Raw genomic sequence first — 27,833 nt, forward strand, 5'->3', positions numbered from 1 at the left:
ATAAGAGGAAAATTAATAAAATACTTGAAATTTCTGTAAAAATTGTCGTAGATAACAGGAACACAAGAATCACATCAGCTTAAGAGACTGTGAAAAGTAACCTTTATAATTTTTTTTTCTAAATTTTGACAAAAAGAGACATTTTTATTAATATATTTATATATTACCTTTTATTGATTTCTCAAATAAGTGTATTCAGGTAGTACATCTTTTTGAGTTAAAAAGTACTACAGAGCACAATTTTTTTATTACTTCATCATTTGGAAGATTCTGCTTGTTGACAAGGCAGAGTAGAAATAAGTGTAACTGCAACAATGGGGAATTACAGATCTATCTGGGAAGTGGTAAAAGGGAGTCATTGGAAACAATGAAAATCAGAGAATCAATCAAATAGGAAAAAAATTCTAGTTTGTATTATCCTAAAACATGCCTAGCGTTATAAATATAGACAGATTTTTATTTCCAGGCAGGTTGTTGCATTGTGGAAGGTATTTTAAGCAGATCTAATGCTGAGTCCTGTTCAAGCTTGTGCAGGCCATTACTCACCTGAAGTACTAATTTCTGCTGTCAGCTTCTGTTCAAATTACATTTGTTTATTCATTTGAGAATTTTAATGAATTGATTCAAGCTTAGTTTTGACTTCAAATCAGTTATATTGTTCTAATTTTAAGCAGCTCCATAAAACTATAGTCTCCTAAGGTACAAACATACTTGCAGTTGTCCCAAGAAAAATCCATAAAAAATGTAAGAGTGAGGCTTGTTTTGACAAATTTCAACATGAGTCATGAATAGTCAGGATTCTTACACCTTTGAACAAGGTTTTTCAAGCTGCATAATTTTGATCCCAAAATAATACCTCATTTGTGACATGTTTTCACAAATAAATTCTCAGACCTTAAGACATTACTTTTTATAACTACTCACAGACTTATGACCTGTAATATATAGGAAGTCTCTTATCTTCTCTTTGGATTTTGTACTTCCTGAATAGTAGATAAATGTTGAACTGCGCTGTCTGAAAAATTCTGTTCATTTTGGATACATCAAATGGAAGAATTCTGGTGATGAAGCCTAAAGATCCCTGCTTCATCACAGTATTTATGCATATTGCTGTATATTTATTAGTAGTGAAAACTTCTTTCTGAGATGGATTTTGGTAGGAATTCAGACAATCTTTGATGCAACTGCACTGAGGCCTCAAACCCGGTGTTTCTTAGAATGTAAAAGTAAAAAGCACATTGTGTTTTTCATATTTCAAAAGTATAAACATCCTGTGAGAGAGGCACTTGGTGTGCAGAGATTGAATAAAACCATGTCACAATGTAGTCATTGATTCCAGTGTTCCTTGAGATGGACCACACAGTTCTTTTTATTGTTGGCCTCCAGCTTTGTGGAAGCGAGGTTACTTTCTTAAACCTAGCATCTTTCCTTTTTTTATCATATCATGACAGATTATGATTGCAATTCATGAGTGTGTGACTGTGGGGGTCAGACAAATTTTAGCTGTTTAGCTGTTTAATTTGTAAGGTTTGGAGATTTTTTAGCAAACTATTTCTTCACTGTATTGCTTGTAGTGCTACCAAAATTGTCTCTGGGTTTCTCTACAAATTTAATTTTTAATTATGTTAATTCTGAAACTGAATTTCTGTGTGTGCTTTAGCCAGTGTGGAAGCATAGTTTGTGGATTCATCTGTAAAACTTACTGAGAAGGTGAAACTACAATGTATATATCCAAAAAAAAGATGTGATAATCCAGTCATCCTGGATGAAAATTACTCATAAAGAAAATTCAGCTGTCTTACATCCAACCTATGACATTCATAGAAAAGACAAATATAATGGAAGAATTTATTTTGTAAATCCTTCCAGGGTGACAAGTCCTCATCCTTCATCAAGAGCACTTTGAAAGATGATGATCTTTACATTTGCTTCATTGTAACTACCCCAGATGGAATTTTGAAAAAGAGAATAGGAATTATTCAGGCAGGTAATCAAATCCCTCATTGTTTTTTAAATTTTAGATATATGCAAGATATATGCAGATATATGCAGAAATCCATGCCAATTCAGGGAGTGTCTGGCATTGCAATTTTTCTTTTCACTTACATAGGATGCCGAAATGGAGTAATTTGGGGAAAAGAACTAGCACAACAGAAAAAAAAATAGTACTTTGACAAAAGATCATTTTAAGAGAAGTGGGAATTAAGAAGCAGAGATGGAGAAGACAGACAGAACTCACAACAGCCATGGATTACATGGCAGACTACAGGTCATTGCAATGGTGACATTTCCAGTGGGACAAGGTTCTCATAGCATTCCAACAAGCTGTAGGAACTCTTCAGAGGATGAAATTGCAACTACCCGTGAAATTACATGGATGAACCTTGTAACTCCCCATGGAGGGTACCATATTTTGATCATGTTATATGGTGAGGGCATTCCTTGTCTGAAACTAGGATTGTTTTTTACCTAAAGCTCTCCTGTGTTTGCTTTCTCAGAAGGAAAAAAAAACATTTAGGAATGGTGTGGCAACAAAAGGGAGTGAAGTAGGGAAGCTTAAATGAAGAAAAAGAACCTCTTTCTTTAAAAGGAGACTTTTTTAAAGATGGAAAAGGGAAGAATAAGAGAAAAAAATTCACCTACAACCACGTACTTTCTGTGTAGCTGTCTACTTTCCAAAGGCTCTGTAATTACCTGACCACTCATCCATTTGGTTTCCCTTTCAGCTCTGTGACTAAGAGGAGATAGAACTCTTTACTAGTAATTTTCTGTGCATGCTTATTCAGCATTGGTCAACTGACAACTATGGCACAAATTACTGAGTATCTCTGACGGGAGAGAATCTTTAGAAGATTGTTATGTACATATGACAGAATAGCCTTCAAAGGAGAAGTAGTTTCTCTTGCTGTTTTTTTGATTTCTTATTCTGAATGTGGAAAGATTCTGGTCCTTTTTCCCATTCTCCAGTGTGAAAATAGATGCCATTCAACATTTAATTTTACTTCCCAGCTAGGAAATAATGGATTGAAAGGAAATTTAGTTTCTAGCACTTGAAAGACAGGCAAAACAGACCTCTTACTTGGTTCAGTCCAACCTGGCTTCTGGCAGTGCTAGACCCTTATTCACAGTGGGTTTATTTTCTGTATAATCCTGAAAGTTAGATGCAGTAGAGATCTGTAAGTTCATTTAGTCCTTTTCACGACCAAGGCATTAGTGATCTCAGCTATTTGTTCCTGGGTGTTTCTGCTAGAGTTAATCTGAAATGATGCAAGAAACAAGGCAGTCATCTTTCTGTGGAATGTTATGCTTCTGTCCAATACCTCCAATAGGCAATTGCCTCACAGATTTCAGCACACTGTAAACCGCAGAAAAGTGGATTGGGTATCAGAGGTATGATTTTTTAAATGATACTCTAGGGATCAGTATTCTCAGTACATGGGATTTCTGTCTTGGTTTGAGCACACTAAAAGTGAAAGCTTAATCAACAGCAAACCCTGCATACTTCAAGTATGTCCATTTAAATCTACTACAGAGGGAGATAATAATTTTGAATAGAAATTAATCCTTTTCCTTTTAAACAATCAAGATTTCTGAGAACAATCCTATTCAGCTCCTGATAGATGTGTAGAAACATGCTCTTTATAAACACTGATCTGAAGAGAATGAAGTGTATCATCAGGGGAGATAAAATGTTGCAGCTTCAATCTACACTGAAAATTAAATATGTTATTAAAACAAGAGTCTAGAGAAGATATTAATTTATGAAATAATTATAGTGGAACTGTCAGTTGGGTTTTAGCTTACTTTACTAGCACCTTTGTCAGTACCAAATATTTTAAAGTCCTGGATGACATCTTGCTCTGATTAAACCGTAAACTTCAAATTCACTTCCATGCAACCAGTACTTTAACTTGCTGCTGAGACCAGTTATATATTTTTTTCTTCTTTGTCTTCTAAGATGTAAAATTAGGACGTTTATGTTTGTCTTTAAAGCGTTTTTATTTCTGCAAGAGTGTTGAGCAAGCTGAGTGTTGGTCTTATAATTTCACTTCATATGGATTTTGTTCTAGAACATTAATATACAGAAATGATTGAGGTCCTGGTATATTAAGTGCTTTTTAAGGAATCTTATTTTTGATGGAATTATGAAATCTGAATAACATACTGGAATGATCATTTTATAAGTAATTAAACTTTTTTCCAACTACAGTGTTAGGATTTATAAGTTATTGATTCCCAATAGACATTACTTTTCTAAAAGCATTAATTTACCTACAGTCCCCTAGACAAATAAACAACTTACTGAAAAATCCATTTCTTCGAACAGTTAATCAAGAAAAATTTAATAGACTTTTATTTTTTTTGTGAATTGCATGGTGTCTAATGCCTTGTAGTTCATGCTTTTAGTTTCAAATTTTGGTTGGCTAGGCTAAAGTTGTGAAGTGTCTGCCTTTAAAGGGTGCAACTTTGTAGAAACATAATATTCAACATGAATCTTAAGCTTGCTTGGTAAATTGGCACAGTGAACTTAAGTAGATACTAGGGGTTTTGTGTCAATCAAAACTGAAGCCTGGTTTATAATTTAAATTGTGCTACCAAGGCATTGAAAATTGCCAGGATTTATCTACACTGACCTATTACTGTTGGACCCAGAGACATTCCTGCACCAACTTAAGCAGGTAAGTATGCCATTGAGGAATCTGCAGCTCATACTTCGATGAAAGTTGACAACAGAATATAGATATAGATATAGAATATATTATTTGCTTTCAAAATTTCCATTTAAAGGAAATAGTAGAAATAAAGGGAAATAATGCCATATGGCGTTATGCTTGTGATGGAGATTCTTAACTACACTAAATGGGAAATGTTCTTCACATGTCAATCATATCTGCTAGCATTTAATAAACTTGGATAAAGTGTCTTGGATTAACTTCTGCTTTCTTGCAAAACAGTGAATATTTCTGCACTCAGTCTGTTTAAAGTTGCTCTAGTGCTTCATTCCTGGTAATCAACAGAGGTCACGAGTCTGATTCTGCTTTTCCATGTGCTTTGTATAATTTTTAAAGGTATAAATATGAAATGAGTAAATTTGGTATGATTCTGATTTGCATAGTTTGAAACCTTAAGTGCTGATGCTTAATGAATAAAGATTTCAAGTAGTGTCTAATGGTGACAGTAGTGTCACTAGGTCCAGCAACTCAAGTGGTAACCAGACCCTCATACTACAAGATCAAGAAGTTTAAAAAGTTTGGAAATCATGGCTTGCCTTTTAAAGCAAAAACAGAGAAAGAGAAGAAAGAAATCAGTTATTTGAAAAGTATTAAGCATGTGTTTTTATTACTATTTTGACAGCATCTCTATTTATTTCCCTTTAGAGTAAAAGTGTCTTTATAAAAAAAAGTCCATGGTGCACCCTTTCATATGTGAGGAAATAAGAGACCACAACAGACTTATAATGTCTGAGATGCCAAAGTAACGGTGGAGAAACTCTGTTTAGGACTCTCTTTCTGGCTCAATCTCTGGTTGCAGAAGAGCAATTCACTCCACCATGGTCTGGCGGGGGGAACACAAATCTTTTTCAATCAGGGGCAAAAGTAAGAAACAGAATAATCTTAAACAACAGCTGAACTGGCATAACTGTCTGAGGGACGTTATAGCTCTCGTTACAGAGGCCTTGGTGTTCTATCCTCATAGTATCATTGGTAGATGGAAGACCCTAGAAGTGGTGATAAATCACCACTTAGGTAAGATTTTTGATGCAACTATTCTAATGACTGATTTTTTTATACATATATATATATATATATTTTTTTTTTACTAGATTTGACCTGAGCTTAGTCCTGGAACTTTATCAGAATATACAAGAAAAATGTTAGGATAGATATTGGTTTTTTTACCTTAAATTTCAGCTAAAAATTTCCTATGGCATCTAAGAAATAGGTGAGAGAGAACTCTTGCAGACTGCACAATGTTGCCCATGCTTTCTTTATGGGCAGTTAACGAAACAGATTGATAGAAAAGAAATAATATTCAGGATATTATACTGGAAACTTCACATATACTGTAGCTAAAGGATATTCTTGCAAGTGGATGCAGTGCTGAAATTCTGCACCATAATTGCAAAGAACTTGAGAGTTCATGCTTCCATAGTTACACATGAATGTATGGTCAAAGAACAGTCTAGTTATCCCACAGGAAGATGCTTGCCGGCTGGGTGAATCTGATACTTCTTTTTTTCCTGCAGCGTGAGCATATATCCAACAGTTTTCAGAACTAAATTCAGCGTTTTTTTTTTTTACTCTTAATGTTCCCACATTTTATGACTCACAAATCCTCCTGCACTAAGCAGACAAAACTCTCACTTTCAGCGAAGACTTCTTATACATTTTTTCTAAGATATAGAGATTATGTAAGAATAGCCACTATCTTTATTCCATCATTCGTAACAAACAGTTTAAGGGTGATCTGTAGTTTCTTATGTACAGTGCTTAGAGATGTATGTCTGAAGATTGATTTTGAGCTCAGTATGAAGTGTGAGGAGCAGGGATTGAAGTCACTACTAAGAGAAGAAGTGTTAGAATTGGAAATGTCACTAGAATGTGAGATGTTACACAGGAACTGTTGGTGATCGAAAAGATGTTAATTCATGCACTTGCTGCCTGGAAGAGAAAGCATTTGAAGGTGCAGAGATTGCAACTTTCATTTCAAATGGAAAGCATAGAGAGAGCAGTGCACTGGGCAGTCCATTGGGCAGGAGTGTACAGAGGTGCCTCTTTAACTTGTCATCCCAGGTGGTCACTCAAAACACATTAAACAACTGTGTCGTTTCACCAGCATTGCCAGCCACATACCTAACAGCAGCAAAGCAACAGCAGGAGGTCTTGCAATCTTTCTTATGCTTTAAATTATTAACTTTTGCAAAGAAGCGTGTGCAGAGAAAGGTTATGTTTCCTGTGTCAAGCACATTGGAATGGAGACTTGAACGACTTTCATTTACAAAGGTGTGGGAAGAGGTAGTGGGAAAATTCTTTTTCTCTTCATGCTATGAGCAATGTCTTTTTCTAGTTTGTCCAGTTATTTGTTTACCTATGGCCATTTGAGACATGGATCCCTTTATTTACTTGATACTTTTCCAGACCTGTTTTCAGTCCTTTGGTTCTTCTCTCTTCAGTTAAAGATATCAGTACAACAGTTACTCATTTTTGATGGGATTCTTTTTTAAAACATGAATAAAGTATCAACTTACAGAAAAAGAGTTTAAGAAATTATTCTGGCCTGGAAGTTAAGGTTTTGTCATGTCATCCTGTTGTCCTTATCTGCCTTAAAGTTCTTAGTCTGCTGTTTTTCAGCCATACTTGACTCTATGGAGCATTATAATGAGGATATATCAACAGGAAAGGTTAAGACAAGATAGCAGACAAACATTTGGTTCAAAATATGATTTCCATTAATATCTGTTTATCTAGAACTTAAGACTTCTCAAATCTGAAGTGTATTTCTGTCTTGTTCCCAACCTGGCAAAATAAATTAGTGATAATCTACATGGAAAAATATCTTCCAGGTCCAGTGTTTTGTAGAAATTAATGAGTATAATATAGGCTCCCTGTATAGACACTATGTAAAACTTTCTACCTATTGCACTCTCATATCTGTGATGATCCATGAGGTACTATTTCTGCTAGGTTATAGCTTTCTATTGTCATTGCCCATAACAATAATCTTACCCTCTTCTGTCTTGCCCTTATGAAAGTATGAAGAATTTTCTTGTCAGCTGCAGTTCAGTGCAATAATTTCCCATTTCCAGACCACTGTATTAATGCCTCCTACACAATCATAAACTATCCTCTGACTCATTCTGCACTGAGAAGTGCTGATAGGTGCATCTGGCTTCATGTGTTTCACACAGCCTCACAAACCACTTGGCCTTGTAATAGTTAGCTCTCTAGGTTGCATTGTTTCGAAATGTAGTAGTCCCTGAATTAAGAGTTTTAAAGTTTTAACTGATATGTATAATTAGGATATTGATTATTTTAAATATAACAGAAGCAGAAATGATTCAATGTATGCAAAAATGGTCTTAGAAGTAGAATAAATCAGCTTGTGAAGAGCTTTGTGATGTAGAACTCAATTAGCCAAAGCTAGACCAGTAATCTTATAATACATGATGGGCAAATTTACAATGCAAATTTACCTTAAAATATAGAATATAATAAACATCATTAGAGAGATTACAAACCAATATTGTTCTAACTATAAACTATGCCTTTCCTACACATCTAGATGGGAAGTCAAAAGTCTTTAGCAGTGAAGAATTACGTGACATATAAACTGTTTAATTGAAAACTGGCCTTTATGGCCAAACAGTGTTGTATGTTTATTTACGTAATGAACAAATGAAGTTAAAATTACCTGGAATATTTTTGTCCTGTGTTGTTTGTCTTTCAGAACTGTTAATTCTAGCAAGACTTTCTATATATTTTGAAAACTGTGTTTATTTTCTCAGGAATTTTATTTCAGGTAGGTGTTAATATAGTACTAGTTTGATTTAGAAGTTTCCATGCCATGCTCCAAATAGAATGGGAAAAATATTCTTTTGATGTTAGTGGTGACTTTTGTATTCACAATGTGAATTATTCAGAGTTTCAGAATTGCATAATTTGTTGGGGGGTTTTTTGCTGTTTTAGTGGGTTTTTTCTTTCTTTCTTTTTTTTTTTTTAATTCATGAGTAAATTTGTATTTTTGTCAATCGGTGACAATGGACCATTTGCTCAGGGGATTTGTTTTGCTAGCAACTCTGAATAAGAATGGAAGTTCATTAATAGAGTATTAAAATGCCAGATGTACCATGAAGTACTCCCATTTTTTAAATAGAGTGATCAACCTCTTCTGTAATAGCAGAGATAGAGCTTTTCTATTCTTGGATAGTGTGATTATATCCATGCCACTCAGCACTTACTTCTATATTAATGCTCTTCTGCCTGCCAAAAGCAGCACGTTGCATAGGATTTTTTTCAAGTCCCTATTCACCTGAAATAACTTGCTTTCTATTTATCTCTGTCTCAGTTTAGAATGTGATTCATAGGTCTACAGCGAAAAATTATCAGGCCTTTAAAGCACATGGAAGCAAGAACTAATCCTGAGGGATCTTCATTGTTTGGCTCAGATGCTGAGCTCCCCAGAGCAAGAACTATCTCTGTATCTTACACTGTGTCGACCACATTGTCAGCACCTAATTAGGAGGCAAGAGGATGGAGGCAAGTGAAGCTGCCTTTTTCACACCTCTGCTGTGATTATAATGGCCAGTCTTCGCGAGCGAAGATTTGGGAAAGGTCATTGACCCTTCGAGCCTGCGCAGTGGATTTTTTAGGTGAGACACAGCGTGCACTGAACTGAGCCCACCCTTTAATCCTGAGGTTCATCTGCCGGGGCCAAGCAAGCTTGGACAGTGGCAGTGAGGGTCTCAGAACGTAGGTTTGTTTAGAGTGACCTTCTCTTAGATGGATTGCCTTACAGGGCTGACGAGCTCCATCTGCCCAGGGGGCCGGGAATCGAACCTGGGTCGCAGCGGTGAGAGTCCTGCACCCTAACCACTAGACCACCAGAGGCCCCACTCTGCTGTGATTATTTACCTGTTAAATGATGCTTTTCTTACTTTTTATCTTTTATGATGAACTAAGGATTGGATGCCCCTTCAATATAGAAGGCTAAGGGGAGAGAAACCAAACCAGCCCTGCCAGGAGTAGAACAGATATCTCCTCTTCCCTTCTGAAGGAAAAGTTTTGATCACAAGGAATTATAGAATTGTGGAAAGCTCAGGCTAGAAGAGACATTCCAAATTAATTTCATCCATCTCTACCTTCTGAGGCAGAATAAACATAATTTTAACATATCTGACAGATTCCCATGTTGGAAATGCATGCATTAAACTCTTGTGTAGTCACACTAGTGGAGGACCAGCCTTACAAGGAGATGTTTTTCCCATTTATATCTAGCCTAGATATCTCTTGTTTAATACTGACTTTATTCACTGTAGTCCTCTTAAAAAAAAAAAAAGGAGAGAAAGGGTTATGCTCCCAGCCTTCAGTTTTTCACCCAGAGAAACTGTGAATGCCCCATCCCTGGAAGTGTTCAAGGCCAGACTAGGTGGAGCTCTGAGCAACACGGTTCAGTGGAAGATGTCCCAGCCTACGGCATGAGTATTGGAACCAGATGATCTCTAAGGTCCCTTTCAACCCAAGATGTTTATGATTCTATGATATTTCTGCACAAGCACAGTTCTTTTAACTTTTCTTCTCAATTCATGATTCTAAATTTCATCATTTGTGTCCTCATCTGAATGTTCTCCTGTTTGTGTATAACCTTATTTTAATAAGGTACATAGAATGAAAAGCCACATTCCATCTAAGGTCTTACCATTGTTAAGTGGAGCAGAATAATGCCTCCTTTGTCTTGTATATGACTCTCTGTTGACATACCTGAGAAAATTTGTCTTTTGTAAACGGACAATGTGATAACACTCAATTCTATTTGGCTAGCAGTCAGAGCATCCAGATCCTTTTATTCAGCTCTGGGGACTTTTTTGACATTTTTTCCCCCTCTTTTCTTCTTTTTAATTCTTACCATTTTGAACGTTAAGTTAGTTACTAAGAATAATGATGCTATTATGTACCCTTGGCTACTTTGTTTGCAACAGAATATGCTATGTTAAGGAAAAAATTGTAACATTCGGTACCCATGAGGGCTGCTGTGCTTTTACCAAAGTAAGATAAAATTAGAAGGAATGTTTTATATGTTCCTTACAAGCATTGCTTTGATGAACATGCATTGTGTGTCAGCTGGATGCTATAACTATTATCTGACTTTTATCTGTTTTATGATGATTTGGGGATGGATCTCACTTGTCTTTTTATCTGCTGACCCAATGTTCTGTCTGGGGAGATTTGTTGCTTGCCAGGGTGGACTCAGATGCTGCAGTGAGAGTGCCGAGGCTTGTCCTGATGCTTTTCCATGTGTTCCAAAGATGAGTCCAGGAGAGGCCTGGAGCACACCAAGCATGACTACATGGTGCTGGAGTTCATGATCAAGGAGTCGGGCAACTTAGGTGGTGTCTTCTTGATTCTGCTGAAGAAGAAAATGTCCTGGGAAGAGAAGGACAAGGCTCAGTTGTATGGCTGTTGGCAGCAACATTTTACGTTTTATCACCATAGACTCTTTTTGATGATCAGGGACTGCTAGGAAGAGACAGGATCCACCTGAGCACCTAGGGAAAAAGTATCCTTACCAACAAACTGGTGAGGGGACCTGCAACAGGACAGTGAGCTGACTACCCATATGTGAGAGAGAAAGTGGACTAGGGACTGGACTGACAAACAAATGCTGTGCAATTATATGGACAGGAAACACCTTGAAAACACGAAAACAGCACAAGGGTGACTATTCCAAATATGTCCACACAAATAGGGAAATGCTGAGAGGACAAATTGTTAGAAATCTCTCATATATTTTCTGGGAAATTAGCATGACTGGAAGACCATATGAAGTGTTTGTGTACCAGTGAATCATAGGCAACAAACAAAGAATTAGAACTCTATGTGCAGTTGAGATCACAGAGGTGTGAGATGGCCCAATTGACTGGAGTGTTACAATGGCTGGATACAGGCTCCTTAGGAAAGACAGACTGGGATGGTAGTGAATGGGAGTTGCCCTTTGTGTGAGAGAGCAGTGGGAATGTGAGAAGCTCTGCCCAATGATGCATGTGAGACAGCTGAGACTTCATGGATCAGGATAAACAGTCATTTTAACGTAGGTGATGTTGTGGGTGTCTGCCTCTGACTTCCTGATTAGAGTGATCAGGCCTGTTATAGTGCGGGCTGCATTAGACAACTGGAAGAAGCTTCACATTCTATGATTCCCATGGGAGAGTTCAACCACCTGGTATCTATAAAGGAGCAGCACAGCAGGGCGCCATCGGTGTGACAGGTGTCTGCAGTACAGTGGTGATAACTTCCTCACTCATGTGATGAAGAGAGGAAGCACTCTACTCAACCTCAGATTTACAGAGAAGAAATAATTTGTTGGGACTGTGAAGATCAGAGGTAACCTTGACTGCTTAGTAGAGTTCATGATCTCAAGAGAAGAACATAAAAACTGAAAAGCAGGATCACAGCCCTGGGCTTCAGAAGAGCAAACTTTGGCCTGTTCAGAAATCTTGGAATAATCCTATGGGTGATGGAGAAAAGATTTTCAAGGAAAACTTTCTCTAATGGTCCATTCAGACAAGCAGGAAATCAAGGAAAAATGGCAAAAGGCCTTCTTGAATGAATATGAAACTTCTGACTAGATTCAAACATAAAAAAAAGTATAGATGTGATGGAAGCCGGAGCAGTTGACCTGGCAGGAAACTGGGAACACTTTCCAAGGAAGAATAGGTGCAGTTAGGAAAGCCAAAACTGATCTGGTGTTGAATCTAGTGGTTTAAAAAAATTTTTTTAGGTGGTAAGTATTCTGCTACCTCTATAAGCCAAAAATAATGCATCTTCTCAGATGCTATTTCATAACTCTATTCAATGCAGCCATCACTTGGAAATTCAGTTTAACTCAAGTATGGCATTATCTCTAGCACCCACCATAACTGCTATGACACCCAGTAGTTAAATCCATATCCAAGAGTTTCACAACTTAATTTTTTGTTTCTCAAAGTGTAAACGTGATGGATGAAATTTTGAGATAATGCAATTTGGAAATCATCACTGGATGTAATTGCAGGGAAAAATGGAAAGTGCACAGTGACAGCTTTAAAATATTCAGAATTAAGGAGATAGCATTAATTTGTGTAGGACAGATGAAAAATATTTTTTTTGGGAAATACAAGTTAACTTATAGAATGAACAGAGGTAGATGAAAAGCAGAGCATAAAAAGAATTACAGATTCAGATAGTTCAACGTCAAAGTACTCTAAAGGAAACCACTAACAGATAATTACTATTTTAAGTTCTGAAATTTTCCTATCTGCAAAACCACTTTCTCCTGCTTATATTTCTAATGTTGAACCTTTCTTTCAGCTGGCCTGTTAGACAGGAATATAATTTATAACTTGATAATGACAAAAAGAAATGAGAAGGAAACATTTGTAAAAAAATACTGATGATATATTGATTTCTTCCATTTGCTTACCTGGTACCAATCTACATAACAAACTTTTTATGAAATAAACTATTTGGTTTCTTCTTCTCCAATATATTTTAAGCCCACAGAACAATCTATTTCAAAATAACAGCTTGGATCTGAGATGCAGGGCAGCAAAATTCCCATAGAGTATCCTCATGCTACAGTCCTGGGCGTTATATCGCTTCTGAGGCTGAGCAAGTTGGGTGTGTACCTTGTCCATTGCCTTGGCATCATTTGTTTTCCCTCTAGAGAAACACTGGTTCAAGCACTTGTCCTTAGGATCCAGCTTGATTTTTCACACCCTTTTCCTCCCCTCTTCCCTGTCTTTTTTCTTCTCTGTGGCTTAAACCATGGTATCTTCTGCTCTGCCTAAAGTCTGACCCTCAAGAGGCTTGTGGAAGGTGTGAACCAGCAGAAATGCACACTGTGACAAGCACTTTCTCAGTATTGCATTTCTCTTCCTTTATCCGATGTGAGACAGCATGGGTCATTAAAAATAAGTGAAGGCTGAGCATAGTATTCTGTGTCACTCCTGTCTTCTCACTGAACTCCTATTGTTCATAAAATCTCTTCATCCTGAACTGATGAAATTACTGCAGAGGATGACAATCTGAAATTCTGACCTCTCAGATCTTCAAGACTCTCCTGCGGTTGAATCCTGCCATTGTGTGTTACATGCTTTTATCAGATGACTTCTTTCCCAGCAACTGAATTCTCCTTGCTGGAAGTTCATGAATGTTTATACCTGAAGAGGAGATGATTTTCTCACTCTTATTAGCACTGTACTCTTTCTCTCTCCCTCTCTTTGACTTCTCCCTTTCCTTGCACTCTAGGCAAATAAAGTTCAGCTCAAAACAGTAAAATAGCAACAAAGAGTAATGGAATATTTGCAAACAACCTGGAACTGGTAGGTGAATTAAAATTGTATGGTAAGTGGTCAGAATATTATGCAGAATTAATAATGTGTACGGAAAGATTCACCAAGTTTTTAACAATAAAATTTAGCATATATTTAAAGGGATATTTTGAGGTTATGGGAGTATAAGTATTTTCATTTTAATTTTTATGATCCAATTAGTTGTTATTAGGAGAATGCATTCTTTTCAAACACAACACTACTACTGGTTTCTGGTCTGATGGTAGAACTGGTGTCAGGAGGTTATTACAATGGAGATCTTTACTGTTCCAACATATTTAATAGTTAAGCTTCAATGTTACTCTGTGTTATCCAAAAAAGGGCAAAACTGTGTTTATAGAAACTCAACAAATCATGTAGTATGTGCTAATACAGTTGGAAGACAGTTTAGGAGCCAAATATAATGCCTTATTTAGTCTATTCAGTAAAGGTGAAGGGTTCACTCAAAATATTTTCTCTCCTGAAAGCTGATTTTCTTGGTGAAAAGAAGAGCCCCAGAGAAAGTTCATCTTCATGAAATTTTAAGCCTCCTTTTCATCTGCAATTTTTTTTTGTCACTGCTTATTTCAAGCAGATGAAGAAAGTTGTGTTTGTATGTGGAGCTTCAGCAAACCAAGTGAGACCTGGGAACCTGTCTCTGCTGTAGAGTTAAGATAGCTTTGCAGTTTTGATAAGTCTGCTAAGATCATTAGTAATTTCTGAAGGAGAACATTATTTCCTAAGGGCAACTGCTTTGAAGGCAGCTCTGTTACCAACAGTCTGAGAACTATGAGCTTGTCCTGACCTTTTGATAAATGCAAACACATCGAAAATATCTGTGTGCTGGTCTGGCTTAGGATAGGATACGATTCCCTTCATTTGTTGCTCGGCAATCTGTTCACTTGCCTCCATCAACTGGTGCAACTGTCTTGGTATAAAACCAGGTCTGGTAGTACTTGACCTACGCTTTAAGTCTCTGCAGAGATACAGAAATGTGTTAAGACGGGGGGGTATCTCAATACATTTTATTTTACTGTTTCTTGATTTTACTGAATTTTGCCTTTCTGGACTTGCAGAGCTGATGTTGAAGTTTGAATCTTGTTTTCTTTGTATATGATTTTAAACCAGGAGGAGTGCATGAGATTGATGTGCAATCCAGATCCAGAGTGCAACTTTGGAACTTTGCGGAAAATTATATGTGTGGGACTGCTGAAAATTACAGTGAACAGGAACTAAAACATCATAGATACTGAATTTAAAAATGAATACCTGAATACAAGTAAAGGTATCTAAGCAACTTCCTTCTGAAGAAACAAAATCAGCTAATCTTATCAGACAGCAAAAGAACAAAAAAACCTCCAAAACCCAAACTAAATAAAATAAAAAAATAAGTAGATGATATATGAAGGAAAAAAGGAGAAAGGCTGAAAATTGGTACCCAAAAGAATTGGGATCAAACTTTTACATGAGATTTGTCTTGACTTTTAAGTCCTTGTAGCAAGTGCAGGGAACAGGGAGGAAATCACACCATTATTTTATTATTTCTCCAAAAGATTTTCTCAACTTCAACTATTTCTCTGCTGCAGAATTTTAGTTTAGTTGTTTGATCCTTTAAATCCTGTAGGGTTGGTCTAAACTCTTTTATACCTCTATATTTCTGAGATTTGCTTTCCAAGAAAAATATTAGAAGATTATGTATCCTAAAAATATGAAAGCTTGCATTTTTCCCCTTTAAATAATAGCAGATAAAAATAGATACAACTGCAAAATACGAGATAACATCCTGCTGAAACAGGTGCATGGAGGATAACAAGTATAGAGCACTTCCTTACTAAGCAGAGGCCTGTGGACCGTGAGTGCTCTCGCCTCCTCCTACTTTCTATTCAGGAAGCAGGATGACATGACCATGGGCAGCAGTGGCAGTGTCTGGAGTAAGCGGCAGGCAGGCGAAGCCTATTTTTATCAGATGTAATGATAAATTTTTATTTAGCATTTCTGAAATGTTCACGCATGGTGTGTCACCTTGGGTTGTGCATGTGTAGGGGTGAAGGTGTGTGGGTGTGCTTTCTTCCTGTAGAAATGTTTCTCAGAGCGGGAGGTTTGCATCCCACATGTACCCGACTGAAAGCAAAGAAATTGTTTAGAGAGGTGCTAAATAAAGTGAGTGGTTGAACAGAGGAGAAGGAGGATGAAAGAACTCTGCTGATGCTGGTATCAAAATAAAATGGGACAATTGCTTAAAACAAAAGCCTGGAACATTTTGGTGTCCTTAGATGATCTAATTAGAAAGATGTACGCCTGATTCTCCATTGTTTGTACCTTACATAATCATATAAATTTTTCAGTGCACCATATTGTAAGAAGGAGAAGCATTTACATTGTTCATGAAGAGTGAAAATACCTTAATGTTGCTGCATAGTTTCAGATAAAATACATATACCAAAAAAAGAAGTCATAATATCTGTGCTTGAAAATAGTTATGATAGAATATAGAACAGCCAACAATCTCCAAACTGTTTCTATTTTAATTTGGCTGTTTGTGCACATTTCTCACTATTAACATAACATTTATTATTTGAATACCAGCAGGTTATACAATTATATCAAGATTTATATCTGGAAAGTCTCCACCGAATTTGAAAGGCAACCTTAGCTTTGCAAGGTACCTATTAAAGTACATCACAATGTTGTAATATCATGTATTATTGAGAAACTGGGATATGTTGTTTGGCAAATATAACACAAGAGTTAACTAATAAATTTTAAGACAGTGGGGATTTTAATAATTCTGGCAGAAAATATTTTATCTTTTTGTTCCCACTTGACCATATGTGTAATGTACATTTTTCTAGAAAATATACAGCACAGCAGCAGAGAAGAAGTCTGGTTGTTACAAGGTCCTGGCTAGCTGTGTAGAGTCCCATCATAGAAGTAATTTAGTCTAATTTAAATAACACTTAGACTTCCATGAATAAAAATTTTTGCTGGAACTAGCATGATAACTTAAATGATTATCCAGCCTTGGCAGTCAACTTCAGTAATAGAAATTTAGCTGTCTTTGGCAAGCTGTCCAAGGAATCAATTAGCTTCACTGTATTGTACCTTCTGTTTAATTTAGTGAATTTATTACTCTTCTGTCCTTGTCTGTCATTAACTTTCAGTCTCTTTGATTGCAGTCTACATGGATCTTTAAGTTCTTAATAATTTTCTTTTAGGTAAACTCATTAGACACAGTTCCTTTTGTCATTCAATATTTCAATGTTTTAATCATGTTTCTGGTCTCCAAAGGCAGAGGGAATGTAATTTTATTGTGCTGTGTTCCATTGATAAAAAGTTTCAGGTTAGACTTTTTCATTCACTCTTTCACAGAGACTGAACAAGTCTCTGAAGTTACAAGCTCCCACAAGGGACTCTATCCTGTCAACATTAATGGAATAATTTCTTCCTAGGTCAGATATTTACTTTCCAGTTGTTGCCACAGATAGAGGCAAACACATTAAAAATATACAGTAGTAACTTCTTTTGCTTAAAAACATCTAATATGATGCCTTAAGCCCCTAATGGTTTTTTTATTTTTCTAATATTTGTAAGTTTTATAAGTAGGTTTTAAAAGCAGAAACCCCTTCCTTCTTTGTCCCTTGTTCCTTTCCCTCTTTCTAGCACCCTTGTTTATACATTCCCTAACCCTCTTACCCCGTTCTATGCTCCCCATATCAATCCCGCTTCTGAATACAGCAGAGATGTTTAGTCTTTTGTCAAGGCAAGGCCTAGACAGTTGACGGAACAGCATATCTGGGCCTAAACCACAGAATAGGAAGGAATTAGGTAACTATGTACCCTTTGTGCTCTGATGATGCTGAAGATGGGAAGAAGGGTGGGTCCCAAAATGCACCCCAGACCCATTCTCAGGGGGTGGACCCGGGGCGGACCAGAGTAAAGGCCACAGGGTGGGCACATCTGGGATTGGATGGAGAGTATTATAAAATGTAACATCTCAGGCACGAACGGCGCGCGTCCTGTAACATCTTGGCAAATAAACCCTTTCTTATCTCACCCCTAATTAACTGCTCCTGGAGATTTTTTTCAGCACCAAAATACACAAAATTTTGGATCTTGGAATTCCTGCATTTCAATCTTCTGAGAGAGGATCTCACTGAACAACTTGAAAGATTAATGATTTTACAATGTAGGATAAACAGGCTGATCATTAATCTTTTCCAACATTAAATTCTTCAGAAAGATGACAGTGCTAGTCCTAACTTACAAGACAAAGGCATTACAAAGTTGTTAGAAATCAAGTGGCTCTGAATATCAGAGACATTGACAATCTTTCAATTGAAGACATTTAAAAATTTATTTTCTTAATCTGTAATCAGTGAATTATATTACTAAAACAATAACAGAGCAAGGGGATTTCAGTCAAAATTGTTTGAGATACAATGTATCTATGGTTTCTATGTGATTGAAGTCTTGAATTTGTCTGGAAGTCTTTCATACCACAGACAGACTATCACAGCGGTTTTTCACAAGTAGAGCATATGAAGAGATAAAAATTTTTTTATTGAAGACGTAAGGTTTGTGAATGGGGGAATTGCAGTTCATAGGCTGGAATGACTTTTAACATAATTTACTAATGCATGTCCTGAGGGTCACATCAAACCACTTTCTTATGATAACTAGTGTGAAAGCAGAACAAGACTATCACAAATTTAATTAGACTGGCCCCATAATTTATGCTGCTGAATTTCTGAAATTGTTAATAGAACATTCATGTACTCGAAATGCATAGAAATAGCTTTCTTGCAGTGTCATCACAGCCCCACAGTTCTATAAACAGTTTTATCTAAATGTGCACAAAAATATAGTCATAGATGGGTATAAACAATATTTTTCAGCATTTCAAATTATTTGAATATCTTTCTACTGTAAGTCAATTTCATTAATATTTGCCATATAGGAATTGCTGATATTACATTTCCCTTGAGTCAGTTATAAGCAGGTTTTTGTTGAGTTTTGTGTTTTTCAACAGATGCTTTTGAAGTATCTGAGAAACAAAATAATACCATGTTTACCAAAGCAGGAAGAAATGTTATTTTTTTCTTGCCTTTATAAAATTGGAGATTCGGTGCAGCAAGCAACGTTGGAAAGGATTAAAGCAAATTGAGTAGATATTGTCATTCTGTGCAACTCTTCAGGAAAGCAAAGTTTTGTTTCAGATTTCAAAGAGCATACACTGGTGGATTGTTCTCATCAGGCAAACTCCAGGATTTTCTTTCGAAACATTACAGCCTCTGACTTTGCAATGTACTACTGTGTAGCTGCTGAAAGAAACGAAACCTGTATGATGAGTTCTACTGTGGCTGGTAAGTAAAGGAAGAAGTGTTAAATGTTTTCAAAACACGACCTTCTGACGCATTAGCACTTTTATCCATACAAAATAACTCTTCAGTAACAAGTGAGGACTTATTTAAGTACTGTGTTCCAATTAGCAGGATGTAAAAGACAGCAAAATTAACAATCTCATTTCCACAGAAATAAACTGGCTTTAAGCTTGTCTGATCTCATTATAGGAGTGTAGAACTGTTTGTAAGCAACTGTTTTGATATTAAGAATCATAGAATAGAATAGAACAGAATAGAATCATAGAATCATTAAGGTTGGAAAAGACCTCCAAGATCATCAAGTCCAACCTTTGACCAAACACCATCATGTCAACCAAACCATAACACTAAGTGCCATGTCCAGTTCTTTCTTGAACACTTCTAAGGATGGTGACTCCATTACCTGCCTGGGAAGCCTGTTGCAATGCTTGACCACCCTTTCAGTGAAGAAATTCTTCTGATGTCCAACTTGAAACTCCCCTGCTGAAGCTTGAGGGCGCCTCTTGACCTATTGCTAGCTGCCTGGGAGAAGAGGCTGATCCCCACCTTTCTACAACCTTTTCTGGTAGCTGGAGAGAGTGAAAAGGTCTCCCCTGACCCTCCTTTCCTCCATGCTAAAGAAGCCCATCTCCTTCAGCCACTCTTCATATGACTTAGAAGAAAGAGATGCTTTGGAAGGGGAAAGATGGCCTTAGTTTGCAGGGAGAGGTGGGCATTCTACCAAAGAAGGCGCGAGGGAAATTCCCCATTAGCACAGTGTACTGCAGGGCCCTGAGGATGAGACCTGTCCTTCAGTGAAGGCAAAGAGCACACTCACAGTTGAAAATGTAGAATTTTGTAAACTGACCTCTACTTTATTCAGGTAGGGAGTTTCCTCATGGAGCTCTCTCAGCTTTCTAGGTTTTGCTGTAACTATTGTCACAGTTAGCTTATAAGGGGAGCTACGTGCCCCCCCCCCAGACCCAAGATTTCTCAAACTGTGTGTTGAATCCCACCTTTATGTTTACTTTCTGTTATGACTCAAAAAAAAAAAGAAAAAGACTTGGTTTTGCTTCTTCTCTATAGAACACGTTTTGAAGACATGATTCTTGTACCACCCCATTCCTTCTTCTGTTGCTGCATTCAGTTCAGCTTTCATTTTTCTGCTTTTGTTCCTGGTAATACATGAGTGTTAGTAAACATCTCTTTGACAATACTGTGGTATGGGGTATAAAACTGCAGAATATATTTAATCTGTGATTAGGTTAATTGAGAAGTGAAGGTTGTACTTGGAAAAAAACATGATGACCTCTTTTACTCTGAATACTTGACAACAAAAATGCATGAAAGTGAGCAGAATGTGAGAATAGAGGAACTAAGAGAATAGAGAAGAATAGAGAAAACAGGACAAAATGTCCTCTCACCTCTGACAATTTTAAACATTGGAATTTCAAAATGTTGCCTGAATTGATATAATCAAGCATATCCTAACTGTAGAGCAATAGAAATATTTTCTGTTTACTTTAGCTTCCATCTCACCTGGTGACACAGCTAGTGAAGTCTCTCACAGGCTCATGAGTGACTTACTCTTCCTGATCCAACAATTCTGGCTTGAGTAAACCAAGTGGTGCCAGGAACCTGACACACTATTTTTATTATGTATTTTCTACCAGTTCAGTCATGTAATTTTTTTTGGCTTAGCATTACAGCTGAGCCACACTGTAGCTTGGATTTGCTACCAAGCTCTTCCAACGCTTAAGTCTGTTGGTGTGATTCTGTGTGGGAAAAGCCTGAAATACTGAGTCTAGTTGGTGAGAGGAGAACTGCACTGTAAACAGTAATATAGAAAACTCTGTTTAGGTTGAGAGGTGGTAAGATAAAAGATAAGAACCCTTTCTTTCTTTTTTTTTTTTTTGAAGCTGTTTTTGAAAAGACCTCAAGAACTTTTGAAGAAGAGGAATCTTGGGTGAAAAGCAGTATTAAGAGCACAGGATTACTTGCAGAACTGATAACAATTCAAAAACTGCTGATTCCAAGAGGTGATACAGTAGAAAGATGCAGTTTTCTTCTTATCTAAAGGTTAATATATTTTTGCAAAAAAAACCAGCATGGAATGCCTGTGAAGAAAAAAGGGAGAGATGAAGGAATAGGTATTCAAGCATTGTGAAAGCACTTCTTGCAGTTGTGTCAGCAGAAGTCAGCACGCACTTAATATTTTTGAACATTAGTGAAAATGAAACCATGACATCAATTAATTATCACTAAGTTTATCGATTCTATCCCACTAAATGTTGTGATTTGTTTTTCAGAAACAGGAATTTCCAGCTGAAATTGGACATCTGCAAATATTTTTTGACCTCAAAATCTGGAACATATAAGGCAATGTGTATGTAAAAAAGTGTAGTTTTTGTTGGACAGCTCTTACAGAAACAGAAAGCTGAGTATTACATAATTATACAATGTGTTCAAGAGACCTGGGATTCATTTCTGATGTGTTCTTCACCATATCTCTTCTTCTAAAAATTCTATCAATAGAGAGATTGTTCATGACACCAGATTTCACATCTGAACCTGTTTCTGTTTTTTTTCTTACCATGCTTTTTTCTTTGAGAGAGTCTTTGAAGAGAGGAAGCAAACTTATAATTCATATAGTTTTGGTAGATGATTCAGAAAGAAGGGGAGATGTCATATGAAAGGACTGAAAATTTAGCAGGGTTGAAAGACCTAAACATCCTGAAGACCTAGACATTTTTAGGAAGATTTAATAAGTTTTTTTCTTGCCTTAGCAGAAAATGGGATAGCAAGCTCTCTTGGACAAAATAAAGTAGAAACATGTTTCTTTGTGTTCCCACTAGATCTGAAAAGGTGGTTGGCAGTTGTATTTACATGTATGTTTAGGGGGTCGGAATTACATTTGTACTAGCCCTTTTACCAGCATTTTTGCCTTCCTCTACACACATTCAAGTACCTTCATGTCCTTCTAAATTTGTGGGGCTAAGAAGTGCACATAGGGCTCAGAGTGAGGTTTCACCTACACTGATTATAGTGGGATAATCACCTCCTTTAATCAGTTGGTGTTGCTGAGTTTGATGCACCCCAGGATGTGATTTGCCCTGTGGACACTGATCACTCACACTGAGCCTGCTGCTGACCAGCACCCCTACATCCCTTTCTGCAGGGCTTCTTTCTAGCTGCTTCTCTCCCGGTTTATACTTGTGTCCAGAATTATTCCATCCCAGGTGCAGAGACAGGATGGATTTGCTTCTTTCACTCACTAGATGGGTGACCTTATTGCAGAGGGATATCAAATTAGTTAAACAGGACTTTCCCTTTGTGAATGCATGTTGACTGTGCCCTTAAATGTCTTTCAATTGCACCCAATAGGATTTTCATAGCATCCAGATGAAAAGCAGGGACTATTTGTCCAGTCATTGGGGGTTATCATATAGCCCTTGTGAGCTGGGAGGAGCTCTGGGTCATAGGAAACAGCCAGAAGGTAAGACTGCAGTAAGGGGGTGAGCAGAACCAGGATAGGAATGAAATTAGCTTCTGTCTTCCTTCATGCAATCATTCGGTACAAACACTAGATATCAAACCATGTCTGTGGGCCTCTACTCAACAAACCACTGTTCTCTAGGCATGAATGCATTTGTGCTGGATTTCTGCCTTTCAGTTGTGTGGACAACTGTTTCAGTGATGTCTAGTTAGCACACCATATGTGCCAATCCAGCAATGCATGTGACAAAATACATGAAGGGCTTGACAGTGAAGTTCAAATCTCCTGTTAAAACAAATAACTGTATGACTCATCAGTGCTCCCTCCTCTAAACCAAAGTTGGAGCACTGAAGGTTGAAAACCTTCCTACAAAAAATTTTTGCACACTTGCAGAGAAGATACCAAGGCTATGATGGGTTGTCCAATACTTAACAGAAATTGTACTGATGCTGGAAATATACTTAATAACCTCCTGTCAGCATATCACCTTTGTTGAGAACGTAAGAACTAAAGAGACACATGACGTGCATCTGACATGTTTCTGCAAAAGCTTGACTGGGATGTTAAAGTCAGTAATTACAAAAGATTTTGTATAGTTAAAGAAAACAAATGCCTAAGGAAGGTTTTGCTCACTTCAAGTGAGAAAAGCATAAGGGCTTTGAGTTGTTGTTAGTTAAAAAAAAATCTATTAATTTTTCTCATCCGAATTTAGCTGACAGCTGATAATCTCAGCTCTCAAACTCATTAATTGAGGGATTATTATCTTGACCTGATAAAACTGAATGTGAAACTTCCGAAAAAGAGTAATGAAGTCTAAAGCAGTTAAACTGAAGGATGGGGATGTTTCTGAACTCTGCAACTCTATCCAGATTCACCCATCCTTGATGACAATTAAATACAAGACTTAAAAAATTTCCCTTGTTGCTTATATTTCATATTTCTGTAAGTATTCACTGGGACAGATAATGATTTTCTATGGTGGGTGGCATAAAATCTGGGAAAAAAAGACATTATAATTTGGACATAACTATATGCACTATCCTGTCATTTTAAGTACACTGGAGCTGAAAACATTCTGGAAGTAGAGTGATTTCATATGTGGTTATAACACAAAAGATACTGGTTTTTGTTATCAGACAACCTTCTCTGAAGTGTCACATACCTACAACATGTATTCTTCTGAGAGAATTTTCTTTCTTTTTTCTTTCCAGTAAAATAACACTGAAATTCAAGGATAAGGCTCTTCTGTAATCAGTATTTTTCGTTATCCCTTCCAGTGAGGACATTAATAGTAAAAAGGAATATGTTAGCAAACCTCATCTGGTATTCAGGATAGCCAGATAAGAAGCTGTGAACGTTTTTGATGCAGGAGAGAAAAGCCATCTGGTGATGGCTCAGCAGTTGGTTAGCTGGGATTATTTTCATTAGTGGTACTGATTATTTTCCTTTGCCTGTGAACTAAGCACATAACTTTCTTGTCTACCCAGAATTGAAAGTACCTTGGGGCAGCTGTGGTTTCACCTCTATACAGTGAGAAGAATATTAAAGAGGAACTACACCTGAAGACAGTTTTTTAGTCCCTGTTCACCAATGGATTGCTGAGGATTTGAGTTGTGGGTTACCTGCATGACTTTGATAATATCACCTCTGTTCTTTCCTCCAGTTTTTCACCTCAAAAATGAGTATTACCTTTCCACAGACTTGAGCACTATAAGAATATATTGGCTTACATCTTGAAGCTATTGTTTTGTTTGTCTCTACCATTTAGTTATTATGTGTTGCTCCTTAGTTTCATTTGAGACTATTCTGGGAAATATTGAAAAACACCTAAAAGACAACTCTGTCATTGGTCACAGCCAATACAGCTTCAGGAGAGGAAAGTCCTGCTTGTAAAACCTGATTTCCTTTCATGATAAGGCAAGTCACCTAGCTGATAAGGGAATCCAGTTGATGTAATCTTTCTGGATTTCAGTAAAGCTTTCAACACTGTCTCTCACCATATCCTTCTGGAAAAATGTCCAGCAGACAACTGGATAAATACATTATGTGGTAGGTGAGCAATTGGCTCATGGCTCAAGCACAGAGGGTGATAGTGAATGGGGTAACATCAGACTGGTGATCAGTCACTAGTGGGGTTCAACAGCGCTTCATCTTGGGCCCTGTGCTCTTCAATATCATCATAAATGACTTGGACACAGGACTCTAAGGGATACTAAGTTTGCCGAGGACACAAAACTGGGAGGAGCTGTTGACTCCCTTGAAGGCAGGGAGGCCCTGCAGAGAGACCTCAACTAATCAGAGGACTGGGCAGTCACCAACCACATGAAGTTCAACAAGGGGAAGTGCCAGATACTGCACCTGTGATGGGGCAACCCTGGATGTTTGTACAGACTGGGGAATGAGATGCTGGAAAGCAGTGCCACGGAAAGGGACCTGGGGGTCCTGGTCAATGGCAAGTTGAATATGAGTCTGCAGTGCCCTGGCAGCCAGGAGGGCCAACTGTGTCCTGGGGACATCAGGCAAAGCATCACCAGCCGGTCAAGGGAGGGGATTGTCCCACTCTGCTCTGCACTGGGGTGGCCTCCCCTTGAATACTGTGTGCAGTTTTGGGCATCACAATATAAGAAAGATATTAAGCCATCAGGGTAACAGAGATGGCGAAGGGCCTTGAGGGGAAGCTGTATGAGGAGTGGCTGAGGTCACTTAGCCTGTTCTGCTGGAAGAAGAGACTGAGGGGAGACCTCATTGCAGTTACAACTTCCTCCTAAGGGGAAGAGGAGGGGTGGGCACTGATCTATTCTTTGTGGTGACCAGTGACAGGACCCAAGGGAATGGCCTGAAGTTGTGTCAGGGGAGGTTTAGGCTGGATATTAGAAAAAGGTTCTTCACCCAGAGGGTGGCTGGGCACTGGAACAGGCTCCCCAGGGAAGTGGTCACAGCACCAAGCCTGACAGAGTTCAAGAAGCATTTAGACAATGCTCTCAGGGACATAGTGTTACTCTTGGGGATGGTCCTGTGCAGGGCTAAGGTTTGGGCTTGATGATCCTTGTTGGTCCCTTCCAGATCAGCACATTCTGTGATTATGTGAACTTTGAAGCCCTCTGCTGAACCTGCTTGAGGAGTTCCATGTCTCTCTCAGGAGCCCAGAGCTGGACACAGTACTTCATATGTGGCCTCACCAGGACTGAGTAGAGGGGCATGATTACCTCCCTTGACCTACTGGCAGTACTCTTCCTAATACTTCCCAGGATTCCACTGACCTTCTTGGCCAAAAGGGTGCATGCTGACTCATGGACAGTTTGTTGTTCACGAGGACCCCCCACATCCTTCTCCACAGAGCTGCTTTCCAGCACGTTGACCCCCAGCCTGTACTGGTGCATGGGGTTATTATTCCCCAAGTACAGGACCCCTCATTCACCTTTCTTGAATTTCAGACAGTTCTTCTCTGCCCATATCTCCAACCTATCCAGGTCCTGCTGAAGGGCTGCATGAGACTCTGGGGTATCAGCTACTCCTCCCAGCTTTTTGTTACCAGCCAAGAACATTCACTTAAGTAGCCAGAGAGCTTTTATTAACCATATATTGAGTCACTTATGTATGAACTGCTTTCTCACCAGGGGAGGGAAGAAGATAAAAAAGGATTATACAAGGCATTGCTATTTTTTCCATACCACTGTGCTGTGTTCACTCACCTTTGGTCATACCAGTCACAACTTTCCTAAGAGCTAGTTCAGCGTAACAAAAGTGTTTTAGAAATGAGAAAATTGTGAAGTCTGAATATTGAGCATGAGCTGTCATGGAATGATCTCTTTATATAATCATTGACTTTTCAATTTAGTTTGTCATGTTGATCTATATTTATACAAAATACTAATCGTATTTATTACAACCATATTTTAGCAACTTGGGATCACAAATGGTTTATTACCTATATAGCTGGAGGAATTTCTCCTGCTGTTTTGCTGTTAGTTTTCCTATTGATCTTCTGCATCATCACTGTTTTTTGCAAAAAGTGAGTAACAAATCAATTTGCATAATATACTGAAGCAGGTAAGTATGAATGTGTCAACAGCTCATCCTACTATCCTACTCAGAACCAACTAAAAAAAGGTATATGTGAAAATAAAATTTTATCATCTAAATTTTAACCTTGAAAAAATTAATCAGTTCTACAGCCTACGAAAAAAGTGACATTTTCTCTCAGGTTTTTTTTCCCTTTTTTCATCTTAGAAAAACAAATTGCTTACTCCAGTTTCTTAGTCAGCTAAATGCTTGCTGTGGTATTAGCTGAAACAACATGTTAAGGGTGATTTGTCAGGAGTAATATTGAACTAGGCATAGGCTATTCCTATTTTGTGCACAGAGGAGGCCAGGTGACATCTTGAGGTTTTCTAGATCTTCTAACATACTCACAGATGGATCCAAACTAATAGTTTTAACCATTATCTAAGTTTGGTGTATTCCTTGCCAAATATCGCTAGTGGTCTGATCCAGAATCTCTCTGCTTCCAATGAAAAGAAATAGTGAGCAGAAAATCTATTCCTTCCCCTGCCACAACATAATGAGGCTGCTGGAACTTTTGGGCAACATATTATTGTATTTCCCCCTGAATCAAAGGGCCTTTTCAGCTGAGTCCAGGCTTTTATGAAACAGTGTTAATCTTATGCATGTTACAGTTTGCTAGTCCACCTGGATTTTTATGGTATTTATTGATTTCTGAGGGAGTTTCTGACTAAGTGTATATCTTCAGAAAGAAGAGCAAGAGGATCATAGAGGCCTTATCAAAAATTTTGTGCTCTATTCAGACCTGGGTAAGGTCACCTGTTGAGACGGAGTTACTCATGTTTCGTACTGTATATTTATTAAGACCTTTCTCTTCTGTATTTGCTCTTTATATCCCCTGAATCTTATA

The 27,833-nt window shown here is 37.7% G+C and overlaps 1 protein-coding gene across 1 annotated transcript in view; it reads left to right on the plus strand.

Moving 5' to 3' along the window:
• The first annotated feature begins 1,248 nt into the window (after positions 1-1,248).
• Positions 1,249-27,833, plus strand: part of LOC108499519 (CD226 antigen-like) — a 27,974-nt gene continuing 1,389 nt past the window's right edge. Inside the window, 8 exon segments of the mRNA XM_017819424.1 lie at positions 1,249-1,396; positions 1,661-1,743; positions 1,745-1,868; positions 1,871-1,987; positions 19,095-19,165; positions 19,167-19,428; positions 26,822-26,933; positions 27,672-27,732. Coding sequence (XP_017674913.1) covers positions 1,351-1,396; positions 1,661-1,743; positions 1,745-1,868; positions 1,871-1,987; positions 19,095-19,165; positions 19,167-19,428; positions 26,822-26,933; positions 27,672-27,732 — 876 coding nt within the window. The 5' untranslated portion in view covers positions 1,249-1,350.

This window comes from Lepidothrix coronata, unplaced genomic scaffold (genome assembly GCF_001604755.1).
Source record: "Lepidothrix coronata isolate B3197 unplaced genomic scaffold, Lepidothrix_coronata-1.0 Scaffold75, whole genome shotgun sequence".
NCBI classification, from domain to species: Eukaryota; Metazoa; Chordata; class Aves; order Passeriformes; family Pipridae; genus Lepidothrix; species Lepidothrix coronata.